The sequence below is a fragment of the Stenella coeruleoalba genome (genome assembly GCF_951394435.1).
Source record: "Stenella coeruleoalba genome assembly, chromosome: 7".
NCBI lineage: Eukaryota > Metazoa > Chordata > Mammalia > Artiodactyla > Delphinidae > Stenella > Stenella coeruleoalba.
The window spans coordinates 89,047,429-89,060,945 of record NC_137153.1 but is presented as its reverse complement, the minus strand read 5'-3'; the positions used below and the strand labels follow the sequence as shown (position 1 = coordinate 89,060,945).

Sequence of the window (13,517 nt, the reverse complement as noted above, 5' to 3'; positions counted from 1 at the left end):
GGGTGGGAGGGAGGGAGACACAAGAGGGAAGAGATATGGGGATATATGTATATGTATAGCTGATTCACTTTGTTATAAAGCAGAAACTAACACACCCTTGTAAAGCAATTATACTGCAATAAAGATGTTAAAAAAAAAAACACCTGATAACTCACCCTGCTGCTGTGGGGATTAACTAATTAGTGGTTATTAAGGGATGGGGGAACACAGTGCACTGTTTCCATTTAGGGCAGCTTTCCTCCTTCCTGCCACTGTCTGCATAATCCCAGAGAGTTAGTTGCAAAACCCCGAGAGTCTGACTTCTGACACCCAGATGGAGTAACTGAGGCAGAGGGCAAGGAGTAAGGCCATGCATTTGTTTTTACGGCGTAGAGGGGACCACCACTCAGGGCTCTGGACGTCTGCCCAGTGCTCCTCCATCATACACAGTGGTTGTGGTCCAGGTCTGTGGTGGTGGTCCCTCTACTGGGCTGGAAGACCAACCAAAAGGCCTCCACACCTTGGGCCTGGTTCACAGGGGTTCCACAGCCTGGTGTCAAGGAACAAAATTTGGCTTCAGCCAGTTCTGGGTGCCAGTTCCGGCATCTTGGCTTACTGAGTGACCTGGGGCGTGTCACCCCTGTTCACTGCTGAACTGTCAGTTTCATCAGTCAATGGGGATAATGACACCTTCCTCAAAGGTTGCTGTGAGTATTGGCCCAGAGCGGGAGTTTGGGAGATAGGTATTATTATTATTACGTTGTTTTTGTCGACTGCGATGATGGCCAAATCTCACCATGAGAGCTGCTCAGCGATGCTTCAGGAGCAGACCCTCACCAAGTGCTCCTGTGGGCTACGCCCTGCCTAGGGGCTTCCATGAACAGCACCTCCTTCATCCTGACCCCAAGGCAGCAAGGATGGTGTTATTACCCCATTTGATAGAGTTGTACATGGAGGCTCAGAGAGGAAGATAACTTGTTCAAAGTTGTGTTTGCTTTACAAGTGAGGTGACCTCAATTTTAGTCTCTTTTCTTGCCATCTCTTAGTTCCCTTAGCCTTTATTTCCTGTGCATTCCCCTCTGTCTTTTCTGTAGAGAAGTATGGGCACTGCTTGGCTCACCACAAGAGCAGCTCAGGCCCCTCACACCTCCTCACACCACAGCCCCATTAGCACATTTGAACTCATCTCAGATACCAGCCATTTTCTGGGAGCCACGAGGGGGTACAAAAATCTACTGGGTCTGACCAGGCTCAGTTTGGGACGGTAATACTGTAAATACATTTGCCTTGGCCCTGGGTATGGTCTCTCTGTAATAATATCGATGATAATATTGGTATTATCTCCCACTGCTGAGAACTTGCTAGGTGCCATGCACAGTGCTAAGCATTCATTGTTTCTTCTTTGCAATCCTTGGACTCCGTGCCCTGTGCTACTAGCTCCCTTTTACACGTGAAGAAATGGAGGTTCAGAGAGGTGAAGTGACCTTGCTCAAGGTCACATGGCTGGTAAGCAGCTATGATTTAAACCCAGATCTTTTGCCCCTACAGCCTGTGCACATAACCTCTGTACTCCTCCACCCTCCTTGGGGCCTGGGGCCCTGGGACTGACCCAGACCCAAACCTGGGTCATCCCAGGTCCCATCCATCCTTTAGGTTCCTGCAATTGTCCTCTCATCTGGGGTGACAGACATGTATACAGGCAGTCACTTCATCTGTGAAATGGGAATAATAATGACCAGCTTGCAGGGTTTTGGAGATGAAATACAGGCAGAGCACTTTTCAAGTTGCCTGGCATGGTGAACACATAATAAATGGCAGTAGTTATTATTATTGACACGACCTTGGCTTCCCATGGGGTCCATGGAATAAGGGGGTTCATGTGCTAATGGGGAAGGGAAGCCAGAAGAGGTCATGTGCTAATAGAACAGAGCATCCTTTCTCTGATGACTTGTTTAGTCTGCAGTCAGGACAAAAGCAAAGTAGGGGGCATGGTCATTGTCTCTGAGGGGCTGCCCTGGGCAGAGAGAGAGAAGATATAGTCTTGGGAGACCCAGAGGGCAAAGCCAGTGGGGAGGAGTTGCAGGATTGAGGCTGGTTTTTAAATGGCCAAAGAAGGAAGGGGCTTCCTTGAGTGGTGTTGAGCTCTCCCAACCTGGAGGTGTGTGAGCAGAGGCTGCAAGCTAACTGGCAGTGGTGTTGCAGAAGGCATTTTAGTGGCTGTATCACATGATTTCTGAGGTCTCGGGACAGAAAAGTTACAAGGTTGATTTTTTTTTTTTTTTTTTTTTTGCGGTATGCAGGCCTCTCACTGTTGTGGCCTCTCCCGTTGCGGAGCACAGGCTCCGGACGTGCAGGCTCAGAGGCCATGGCTCACGGGCCCAGCCGCTCCGCGGCATGTGGGATCCTCCCGGACCGGGGCACGAACCCGTGTCCCCTGCATCGGCAGGCGGACTCTCAATGACTGCGCCACCAAGGGAAGCCCACAAGGTTGATTTTGACTCAGCATAAGCAGGAGTTTTCTAGCAGAGCTATCTAAACACAGCTTCAGGAAACGATAGTGAGGTTCACATCTTAGGGAGCACTTAAGCAGAAGCTGGATAAACACTTGAGAGGAATGTTGTTGAATGGATAAGTGCATCAGACAGCAGGCTGGATTAGACGACTCCTTAGTGAGAGATGATACGACACTGGTGGAAAAGAAGGGGCCGGAGTCTACTCTGAGGTCTGATCCAGACACCAGCATTTGCCAGCTGGGTGACCTTGGACAAGAGTCTTCACCTCTCGGAGCTTTGGTTCCTTGGTTGTAAAATGAAAATTATAATCTCTATCCTGCTTACCTTCCAGGACTGTAGTGAAGGGTCAGAGATACACAGACTATAAGAAGGCTCTGAGGACTCTGAAACCACTGTGAATTATTCTTCTGGCCCTGTGGGGAGACAGGAAAATGGGGTGGAGGAAGATAGGTGGAGAGGAAGGAGAGAGAGAAGAGAAAGGAGGAGGTATCTGGCTTTGTGCTGAGTGCTGGATTGGAGGAGAAAGGAGTCTGTAGCAGATGATCTGCTCCTTTTAGAGCTGCAGCAATAGTTTGAATCTCTTAGAACAGTGCTGTCCACTAGAACTTTCTGTATTTATGGAAATGTTCTATATTTGCACTGTCCAATCCATAGCCAGTAGCTACAAGTGGTTATTGAGCCCTTGAAAAGCAGCTAGTATAACTGAGGAACTAAATTTTAAATTTTACTTGGCTACCATATTGGACAACTCAGCTCTAAAGAAGGCAACAGGAACCTCTTTCCTTCCCATCGTCCCTATTCTTGCATCCTGCATAGGTGTTGTGACCCCACACTGCCTGGGCACTGCAGAGGTCACCAAGATGAACAAGGCAGGGGCCTGCCCCAGAAGAGCTCACAGTTTTTTCTGGGAGATGGACGGATTGGCATGTAGATAGAAATTACAATCCAAGGTGAGGCATACAGACTACAGCTGTGTGGGAGTAAAAGGAGGGAGCCCCTCACTCAGGTGGGGCTTTACAGACTGTACGTGAAGGATAAAGTGGGGCATCCTGGGCAGGAAAAAGCCTTCCTGTTGAGGGAACGGCATAGGCAAAGGCTCGAAGGCAAGAAAGAGCACAGAAGGTTTGGAGAGTGAAGGTTGGTGTGTGGATGGAGGAGGGCCAGTGGCAGGAATCAAATCCCAGATTCCCTGTTCCAGTCCCCCAAGGAATGCCCATTGAGCTGCTGGGTAGAGGCCATCAGGGGCAGGCCTGGTGAGGGGCCTGTCTGTCCAAACTGCCTGGCTCCATTCAGGACAAGTTAAGGTGGTGGCTTTGGAGGGGGTCTCCTCCCTCTGCCCCTTACTCACGGAGTCTTGTCTCCTTGCCTGACCTTCATGGAAGAGCTCAGGGTCCTGCCATCCACCTTTGGCAGAATCCCCGAGGGTCCATCTCTGAGAGCACACCCTTCTTGCCCTCAGTCTTCCCACCAAAAACTTGCCCATGACTCAGACTTTGGCATTACTGGGCTGGCCTGTTTCCTCATCTCACAGGTCCTGGTCTGATAGCCTGACTGGCTTCCTAACTGGCACTCTTGCCTCCAGCCCCACCTCACTCCAGTCCAACTTCTTGCAGAAACTAGTAGGAGAAAATGTCCTGCCTAAGGATTTGCTGTGGCCCAGGTTCAAGGACAGCTTCAGTGAGGGTAGCCATTGGATGTAGCGCAATGCACACTAGTGGCTGCCTGCCCGGTGCCCTGCCTCCTCTTGTTCCCTCTTTTTTTTTTTTTTGATTTTTTTTGGAGGATAGTTGGTTTACAATGTTGTGTTAGTTTCTGCTGTACAGTAAAGTGAATCAGTTATACATATACGTATATCCACTATTTTTTAGATTCTTTTCCCATATAGGTCATTACAGAGTAGTGAGTAGACGTCCCTGTGCTATACAGTAGGTCCTTACTAGTTATCTATTTTTCCTCTCGCTCCCTCTTTTTTTTTAATTTTTTTTTTTTGTGGTACGCGGGCCTCTCACTGTTGTGGCCTCTCCCGTTGTGGAGCACAGGCTCCGGACGTGCAGGCTCAGCGGCCATGGCTCACGGGCCCAGCTGCTCCGTGGCATGTGGGATCCTCCCAGACCGGGGCACGAACCCGTGTCCCCTGCATCGGCAGGCGGACTCTCAACCACTGCGCCACCAGGGAAGCCCCTCTCTCGCTCCCTCTTAACAGAAACCCCATCGTACACACACAGCAACAGCCATCTGCCTCTGGGGGACTCTGACCTACCCCTAACTTCAGAGATGAACCCATTTGGTCTCAGGAAAATTCTGTTTCACTTGCTGTTGTCCCTGTCCCAACTTGTTGGTTGAGGAAAGGCATGAGATCCAGGTTTAGCCAGTGAAACACAGGAGATACCTGCTGGAGAAAGTTTCCTTGTCTCACCCCTGAGAAAGAGATGTAGTAAAGCTGGTCCCGCTACTTCCTTGTGTTGATGTCATGTGGATGTGATATCTGAAATCAGATATGGTCATCTCATTTCTAAGCAGAATGGGAAGTTTGAAAGAATCTGGAGACATCGTTGAACCCTTGAATGAACCCTCCCTGAAGGCTATCCTATCTCTACACTTTTTGTTTTATGAGATAACATTTCTGTTATTTGCAGCTAAAAGCTTCTTAACAATACAGAGAGGTGAGGTACGTTGGTCAGGACTCTTTCAGTGTCGAGTGATAGGAACTCAGTTACAACTGGTTTGAGCAAAAGAGGGGGACATGATACTGCTTTGTATAATAATATAAGATGCATGTCCATGTGGGCAGAGAAATCCACGTAGATTATGTGATTTAGAAAAACGGTTTTCTTCTAGTAGTCTAGAGCCTATATTGGTTTTGAGAATTATGGTTTAGCGTTGGGAAATGGTGTGTGTGTGTGTGTGTGTGTGTGTGTGTGTGTGTGTGTGTGTGTGTTCTCCAAGCATTACCATTTGGAAGACTATGGGAAAAATGAGTAGGAATTTTTATCTCATACTCGTGGAAACACATGGATGAGGACCATCCTTTGAGGGCCCGAGCCCACCCTGTCTTCTGGTGGGGCCCTGCATGGTTATTCTAGATTCAGACTTCGGGAGAGATGCTGCCAGACGGTTACTGTGTGCTGTGACTCTCCTTGGCTTTAGGTTAGTGCCATCCCTGTGATCAGGGTTGAGCTTTTCCTAATTGGCAGAGGTTCCCCTGGTGAAGGACTGACAAAGGGGTTCCTTTCTCAGAGAAGGGAAAAGGAAGTGGTCTTCAAGGCAAGAAACAAGAGACCTCCTGTGGAGGGTTGATATTTCTTTATTTTGGACTCTTGGAAGAGTTCTATTTGGAGTCAGTTTTACGGATACAATTCCATTGTTCTTCCTGACCTTCAGTAGAGGCTGGTAGACATATAGCCTTGTGGGTGGGTTGTGGGGTATTGAGGATGGGCTGGGGGTGGCTGGGTGGCTTTTTAGCAGTTCCCATATGGTGAAGCCCTGCAGTGGTAGTTACGTCATATGGCAGGTGACCAGAGCAAAGCAAATGGAAGCCCAAAACAAGGAGCTGAGAGTCGTGGGCAATTGAGACCCTTTGAGATCCATTCGTCGCCCCTAATAGATCTCCAAATATTTCCCCTTTAGGCCTCAGTGTCAGGGTTAAGGTGGGGCTTGAGGGTAGACACAAGATCTAAGAAGACACACCTCCCCACCTGTAGCTCCTCTGTCCTCTTGGGTCCTTCCAAAGCCAAGGAAGTGGGGCCCCACTTTCCCCTTGGGGTCCTTGGGGTCTGAGGTGGGACCCAAGGTACCCACAAACTGGGATATCTGTCCTCCACAAGGAGAAGTGATGCCTGTTACTTCCTCCCTTTTGCTGAGAGGCTTAGGGACTTAGTGTAGCTGTTGAGAAACAAAGCTGGTTAAGTGATGAGCATTATATTTTGATCCACAAGCCTGTCTGTTTCCAAAATTCCCTTGTAGACACCATCAAGCAAAATCTGGCAGGTTTTTTTTTTTTTTTTCCTCCAAAAGCTGTTAAAATTGCTTGGTTAGATATGATACAAGAAACCGTTTTCTTTCATGTTGTTTTGGGTTCCTCTCTAACCCTCTCCACTGAGGCCACCAGTTTGGAAGCTTTCTGGGTGCAAGAGGAGGGGGCTGCTCCTTGATCCTCCTTAGCCTGGCATTCAAGGCTCTTTTTCATGAACTGGCCTTCTCAGACTTAGCTCCAGCTTCTCCCCAGCACGTACTCTCTCTTTTTTTTCTTTTTCTTTTAAAGCAAAGATGTCTCTATTTTTTTCAATAAATCCAGAGACCCATAATTACCCTCCCTGCTTTGCATTCTTTTCATTCTGCCTAAAATACCTTTTTTTCTTTAAATACCTTTCACTCCCTTCTCCATCCCAGTCTTCCCTTTACATGTCCAAAGTCTACCTAGGTTTTAAAGCCCAGGGGAAGTGCCGCCTGTACTAAAAGCCCTGCCAGTGCAGGGACTGAAGTCATCAGAGAGACCTATGTTCAAATCTCAGCTCCACCACTATTAACCATGTGACTACAGACGAGTAGCTTTCTCTCCCTGAACTTCATTTTCCTTGTCTGAAAAGGGAAGATAATTACCCCCACAATCTAATATCCACCCAGCAGCCAAAGGGATCCCATGAAAATATAAGTCAAATAATGTCACCTCTCGGCTCAGAATTCCCCAGTGGCTCCTCACTCACCCAAAGTAAAAGCCAAGTCCTTGCAATGGCCCTCTACGCTCTGACTCCCATCTCTGAATCAACCATTCCTGCTCTCCCACCCCAGGTTCCTCACAGAGGCTCCAACAGGCCTGGCATTTTCCTGCCTCAGGAGCTTTGCATCTGCTGCTCCTTCTGCCTGAAACACTCCTCCCTATGGATGCCCCCAGCCCTTCCTTCACCTCCTTCATGTGTTTGCCCAGATGTCAATTTCGGGGCAAAGCCTTCTCTGATCAGCCTATTTAAAGTTATAGCCACTCCCCTTCTTGATTTCTCTCCTGATTCCCCTTCCTTGCTTTATTCTTCCCGTACACGTCACCTTCTAATACAGTGCATGATTGTCTTATTTGTTGTGTTTATTTTCTGTCTCCTTCTACTAGAAAGTAATCTTAAGGAGGACAGAGAGTTTTTGTCTGTTTAGTTTTCTGATGTGTCCTCCGGTGCCCAGAACAGTGCCCTCAGGGTAGGGGCACTCAATAAATATTTGTAGAATGAATGAACGAATGAAAGAGTGAATGATTTCTGATGGCCTTTGAGCCCCGAGAGCCACTGAGAGCTGTCCCTGGTGCTGCCCTGGCCTGGCCTCTCCCTGCCCTTCCTGCAGTTCCGTGCTGACCTTAGCTTGTTTGGTCACTCTCAGCTCCTCTGGCCCCATCTCTACTCACTCCTCAGCCGCTGGTCCAGCCAGTCAGATGGCAGAAGAGGAAAACACCAAGGCATAAAATGAGGGGTTTTCGGCCCTATGAACTCAGCTCCCAAGGGCCCTCAGGATCAAGTGCAAACTCCTTGGCATGTGCTCCGAGGCTCCTGCCTCCCTCTTCAGCCCATCTTGTACTGCCTTCTCCTGCTGCCTGTGCTCCTGGTCTCTTTGTGTTCCTTGAACTATGTGTTCTGTTATGTTTCTTGACCATCTATGGCTCAGGATTCCATGCTGTCCCCACTCCCTGTGACTTCTTGTCTGCCCAACTCTCAGTCAGCCTTCGGATTTTATCTCAAAGATCACTTTCTCCTGAAGGCCTTACTTGATTCCCAGATAAGGTTTACACTCTCATGGGGGTCTGATCCCCCCTCTTTGGCAACAGTTATTATGCTTGTAATTAGTCTTCACTGCTTTCCTCCCCACTAGACTGTGAGGTTGTTAGGGAAGGCTCCAGGTCTGTTTTGCTCCACCCGTACCTTCGGAGCTTAGCACAATGCCTGGCACATAGAAAGGGTTCAGTAAGCCATTGCTGAATGAAAGACTGAAGAGGAAGAAGGAAGCCACAGGGGGCAGTCCAGAAAGAACATAGGCTCTGGAATCCAAATGACCTGGGTTCCAATCCCAGCCCTGTCACTTACAGTCTGTGTGACCATGAGTAACTCACCACCCCTCTCTGAGCCTCCATTTCCCATCTCTAAAATATAGATAATAATGACAGTGTCACTAGGGTTGTAGGAATAATTACATGTGATGCTGAACAGATGTTTGATACTTAGAAGGTGCTGAATAAGTGGCATTTACATTAATGATGGAACTATGAAATGCTAGTAATCATCTTCAGCTTCTGTCTGAAAAGTACTTCCAAGCCAATTGTTTCATTTCACTTTAAAATAGCTCTTGCAAGAAGGAAACCAAGATTAAGGGGTTAAGCAACTTGTTCAAGGTCACCCAGCATCATAGGGCTAGGTGGAGATTGGACCAGGCAGCATGACTCTGGAAGTCCCTCTTCTAGGACCCTGCCAGTCTCTGCTTTGTATTTTGGCTACTTGGGTACAAATCCAAGATATAAAGAACAAACATCATGCCCAGTTCACTGCAGAATCCCTAGTTTCTGTGCAGAGTCTGACAGAGAGCAGGTAGTTGGTGAATGTTTGTTGAATAAGTAAATACATGAGTTTATCCACGACTCTCTGCTCACCCAGATTCTTCTGGCTGCTTAGTTCAGAGCAGGACCCTCTCATTACCTCCCACTAGCTTCTTTGGCAGGGACAAGGGCAGTGTGCCCTCAGAGGAAGTATCTATGGGTGTCACTGGAGCATGTCCCTGGCTTCACCGAGAGACAAGTCAAGTGTCCCAGGAGCCCTGGCCACCTCTTTCCCAGCAGCTGCTTGAATATCCACTCACCTATGACAACTGGGTCAGGAGCAGTGCTGGAGAGGGCGTTGAGTGCAGCCAAGTGCCCTGGGGTCCCCATGCTTGGCTCTACCCAGGAGCTCTGAGGTTGAATGCCATCTCTGAGCCTCTTGGGCAGCAGCTGGGCAGTCAGGCCAGCCTCCTGGGAGACAGCCTTGGGTCCTTTGGGCTGGTAGAACACTGGGCCGGGAGACTAGTCTCCGATCATTCTCAGGGGAAACTTGATTCATTGGGGGCCTGAGGAGCTGAAGTATTCGTTTCATTTTGTTACTCCCTGCCTAATATCTATTTCCTGTTGAATCTAAGGCACATAGAAGAATGAGAAGAACTCAAAGGAGAGAGTTGGAGAACCCAAATTTTGTCCCAACTTGGTTTCCACTGTGGTGTGCCCTGGGCAAGGTGCTTCCCCTCACTGGAACTTAGCTTCTGAGGTTGAGAGAAGCATTACCTGGAGGCAACCTCAAGGATACCCTTCCTTTCCAATAACAGATAAAAAGACAGCCCATGAGAATATAATGACCACTGGATTCTGAATCAGGAGACTTGCCTAACCTCACTGAGACTTGGTTTTCCCATCCATGAAGTGGGGATAACACATACTTTCTGGATCACCTCATAGGTTGTTGGGGACTCTAGAGATTTCATAAAGTCAATTTATGCTTACTAAGAGTAGGAGGGAGGTGATGATGATCCCAGCCTCAGCCATCTACATTTAATGTATCCATCAACATGAAATCAACTCTCAAGCACTTACCACATTCAAAGCACTGCACTGAATGCTGAGACATACAGATATATGTCCAAGGATTTAGAACTTCATGTTTCTGGGCATTTTGCTTTCTAAAAATCTAAAATATATTGATTTTTAGGTGTTATTGCTATAATCATCCAGAATAAGTTTCCAGAAGGCTGAGAGAAATCAAAGAACCTGTTGAGAGGATGTGAAACAAGGCAGAGGGCTAGAATTAGCCATCACTGAGGGCCACTGTGTGCTGGGTACTTCAAACCTCAAGATAGCTCCCAAAAGACAGGTGGCAGGGCTTCCCTGGTGGCGCAGTTGTTGAGAGTCCGCCTGCCGATGCAGGGGACGCAGGTTCGTGCCCCGGTCCGGGAAGATCCCACATGCCGCGGAGCGGCTCGGCCCGTGAGCCATGGCCGCTGAGTCTGCGCATCCGGAGCCTGTGCTCCACAACGGGAGAGGCCACAACAGTGAGAGGCCCGCGTACTGCAAAAAAAAAAAAGACAGGTGGCAGTAGCTCAGTCTACAGATGAGGAAACCGAGGCTCAGAGAAGGAAGCATGATGATCCAGACCCTGATACTTTGGTGGATAAATTTACTCTTTCATCCTTCCTTTCCTTTATTCCACAAATACTTGTGCTGACATCTGGGTGGAGGGATCAGATTTTTCTTGTCTGAGCCTCATTTTTGCCTTCTCCTCACTGGGCCTCTCAAGCTGACAGGTTTGTTCCCTTCTCACAAGGAGACGCATCAGAGGAGATCACCCTGCGTGCAAGCTCCGTGAGCCTGGTCAGCATCAGGAAGTGAGAGAGTGGGGCTGTTTGCTGGAGCCCAACGAGGAAAGAGGGTGGTCGAGGGCAGACTTTGACCCCACCCTCAATCATATCACTTTACATTTCTCAAGATCCTAACTAACATAATCAAGGGTCTTGTAAGGCCGAGTGAGACTTCTGTTTAGAAGTGGGAAGAATTTTGTGGTGAGGAAAACTCTGGGTGTTTGTGTGGCAGAAGCCCCTTCCATGGAGGGGAAGAGTGTGTAATGGGAAGTGCACTAGACTTGGAGCCTGGACACCTGAGTGTAGTCTCAGTTCAAAAACTTGTTGACTGTGACCTTGGGAGAGTCACTTTGTCTCTCAGAACCTCATTTGTCTCATCTGTAGAGGCACTGATGTGCAGTGGTTACTTAATTCCACATATGAAGACTTGGATTATTTGCATAGAGAAAGGACTCCGTAAATGTTAGCTGTTATCTGTAAGTGGGATAAGAGTTCCACATGGCCACTGTCACGTGAGAAAAGATTTGATACTGAAGCTGCCTATAAAGGGCCCAGTCCCCTTGCTTATGAATGGCAAGAGATAATTACAGTTTATACCACCCAAGCCTCAACTCTACTTTGGGATCAAAAGATTAAGGTGATCTTTGGAGATTTATTGGCAGCAACTTTTGCGTGGTGAATCACCCATTCATTTCTATCCATGCTGTAAAGACCTATAGAAATGATGTAGCCCCAGAGCGATAAATTCTAACGATGATGATGATAATAATATTAATGAACATTAACTGAGCACTTATCTATGCCAGGGACTATGCTAGGTATCGTATATGCATTTTCTCATTTTGAAGTGGGCATTAACATGATTCCCATTTTCAGGTGAGGAAGCTGAGGCACAGAGAACATAAGCAACTTGCTGTATCAGTCTCAACAGGAAATGGAATAAACTGGATGGTTCAAATAGAGAGACTTCAACGAAAGGGCTATTTACAGGGAGCTAACAGGGTTAAGGGAATAAACAAGAGTGTTGAGAGACCTAGAGGCTAGCCACAGTGGGAAGGGACAAAGGGAGGACATGGAGTTAACTGTGCCCAGAAAGGGTTGGGACGGTAGGGGAGGGTTGCTCAGCAGGAACAATGGCTTGGAGAGCTGCAGCTACTGCTGGGCAGTTGGAACCCAAGCAGTGAGGGGAGCACGATGGGAGTGGGTAGTGGACCCTCTCTCCTTTCAACCTCTGATCTCACACCAATGGCTCCTACAGCCAAACCCACAGATGCAGTCTGTGCAGGGTCAGTGTCTTAGGACACAGAACAGGACAAAAAAGGGCGGAAATAGGATTAAGGGATAGGAAATGGTGCAGATGGAAAACAATCAGCACATTTGCCTGAAGTCACTCTGCTAATAACATGTAAAATTCAGTCTAAATGCTTACCAGGAACTGGCAGGTCACATAAGGAAGGCAGGAGGTGACTGTAGTGGGCAGGTCACCCATGCCTTATCCAAAGAGGCCTGATACTATACAATTTTAGCCAATTTTTGCCATCTGGAAAGATAGACCCAGTGTTACAGATCTTCCCATTTTTAAGAGAAGCTGAAAATATGGATTTCAGTATAATGCCTTCCATTCTTAACTATTGGCAAAGAATTCCAGCTTAAAATTATACTGGAGGATGGATAAAGAAACTGTGGTACATCCATACAATGGAATATTATTCAGCAATAAAAAGACGTGATTGATCAAACCATGAAAAGACATGGGGGAACCTTAAATGCATATTGCTAGGTGGAAGAAGCCAGTCTGAAAAGACTACATACTGTATGATTCCAAGCACATGACATTCTAGAAAAGACAAAATTATAGAGACAGTGAAAAGATCAGTGGTTGCCAGGAGTTTAGGGGGAAGGGAAAAGTATGAATAGGTGAAACGGGATTTTTAGGGCAGTGAAACTATTCTTATGCTGCTGTAATGGTGAATGTATGACATTATATCTGTCACAATCCATAGAACTGTACAACACAGGAGTGAACCCTAATATAAATGATGGGCTTTAATTAATAATAATGTATTATGTTGGTTTATCAGTTGCAACAAATGTACCATATTGATGCAAGATGTTAACAATAAAGGAAACTGTTGGCAGGGAGGTGGAGGTAGGAAGAGGGGCATATGGGAGCTCTCAACTTTCCACTAATTTTCTGTAAACCTAAAACTGCTCTAAAAATAAGGGCTATTAATTAAAAACAAATAATGAAAGTGCCCTGTGGGCCAAATACAACACATGCCTGCTGGATCCAGCTACCAGCTTGGACTGCTGACCTAATCCAACACCCTCATTTTACAGATGGGAAAACTGAAGACCAGAGGAGGGAAGGGGCCCTGCCAGTCTGCAAATAAAGTAAGTGCAAAGTTTCCTATCTCAGGATGCTGGAGTTTTTCCCAACAAAGAGGGAGAGGCCCCCCAGAAAGGTCTGCTGCTTGCAGAAGAAAAGGCAGCTGAGGACAAAGGCCAGTGAAGAGCTTTGGCTCTGGTCAGGGCGGTTGGGCTGAAATGCTCCAGCAGCTAGTGAGAGCCTCCAAGAGCCTAGACACTTCTAGTGTCTGTATTTATTTAGCCAGAGACCAGGCTCCCTCCCAGCTTGGCCTGGATCAGACTCACTGAGTTGGATGCAGAAAGGAG

At 47.5% G+C, this 13,517-nt stretch overlaps 1 protein-coding gene across 1 annotated transcript in view; it reads left to right on the top strand.

The window, feature by feature from the left end:
• Nucleotides 1-13,517, top strand: part of LOC307188911 (uncharacterized protein) — a gene marked incomplete at its 5' end in the record, with an annotated part of 62,285 nt that overhangs the window by 34,964 nt on the left and 13,804 nt on the right. The window contains one exon of the mRNA XM_079926569.1: nt 13,182-13,235. Coding sequence (XP_079782695.1) covers nt 13,182-13,235 — 54 coding nt within the window. The remainder of the gene's footprint in view (nt 1-13,181; nt 13,236-13,517) is intronic.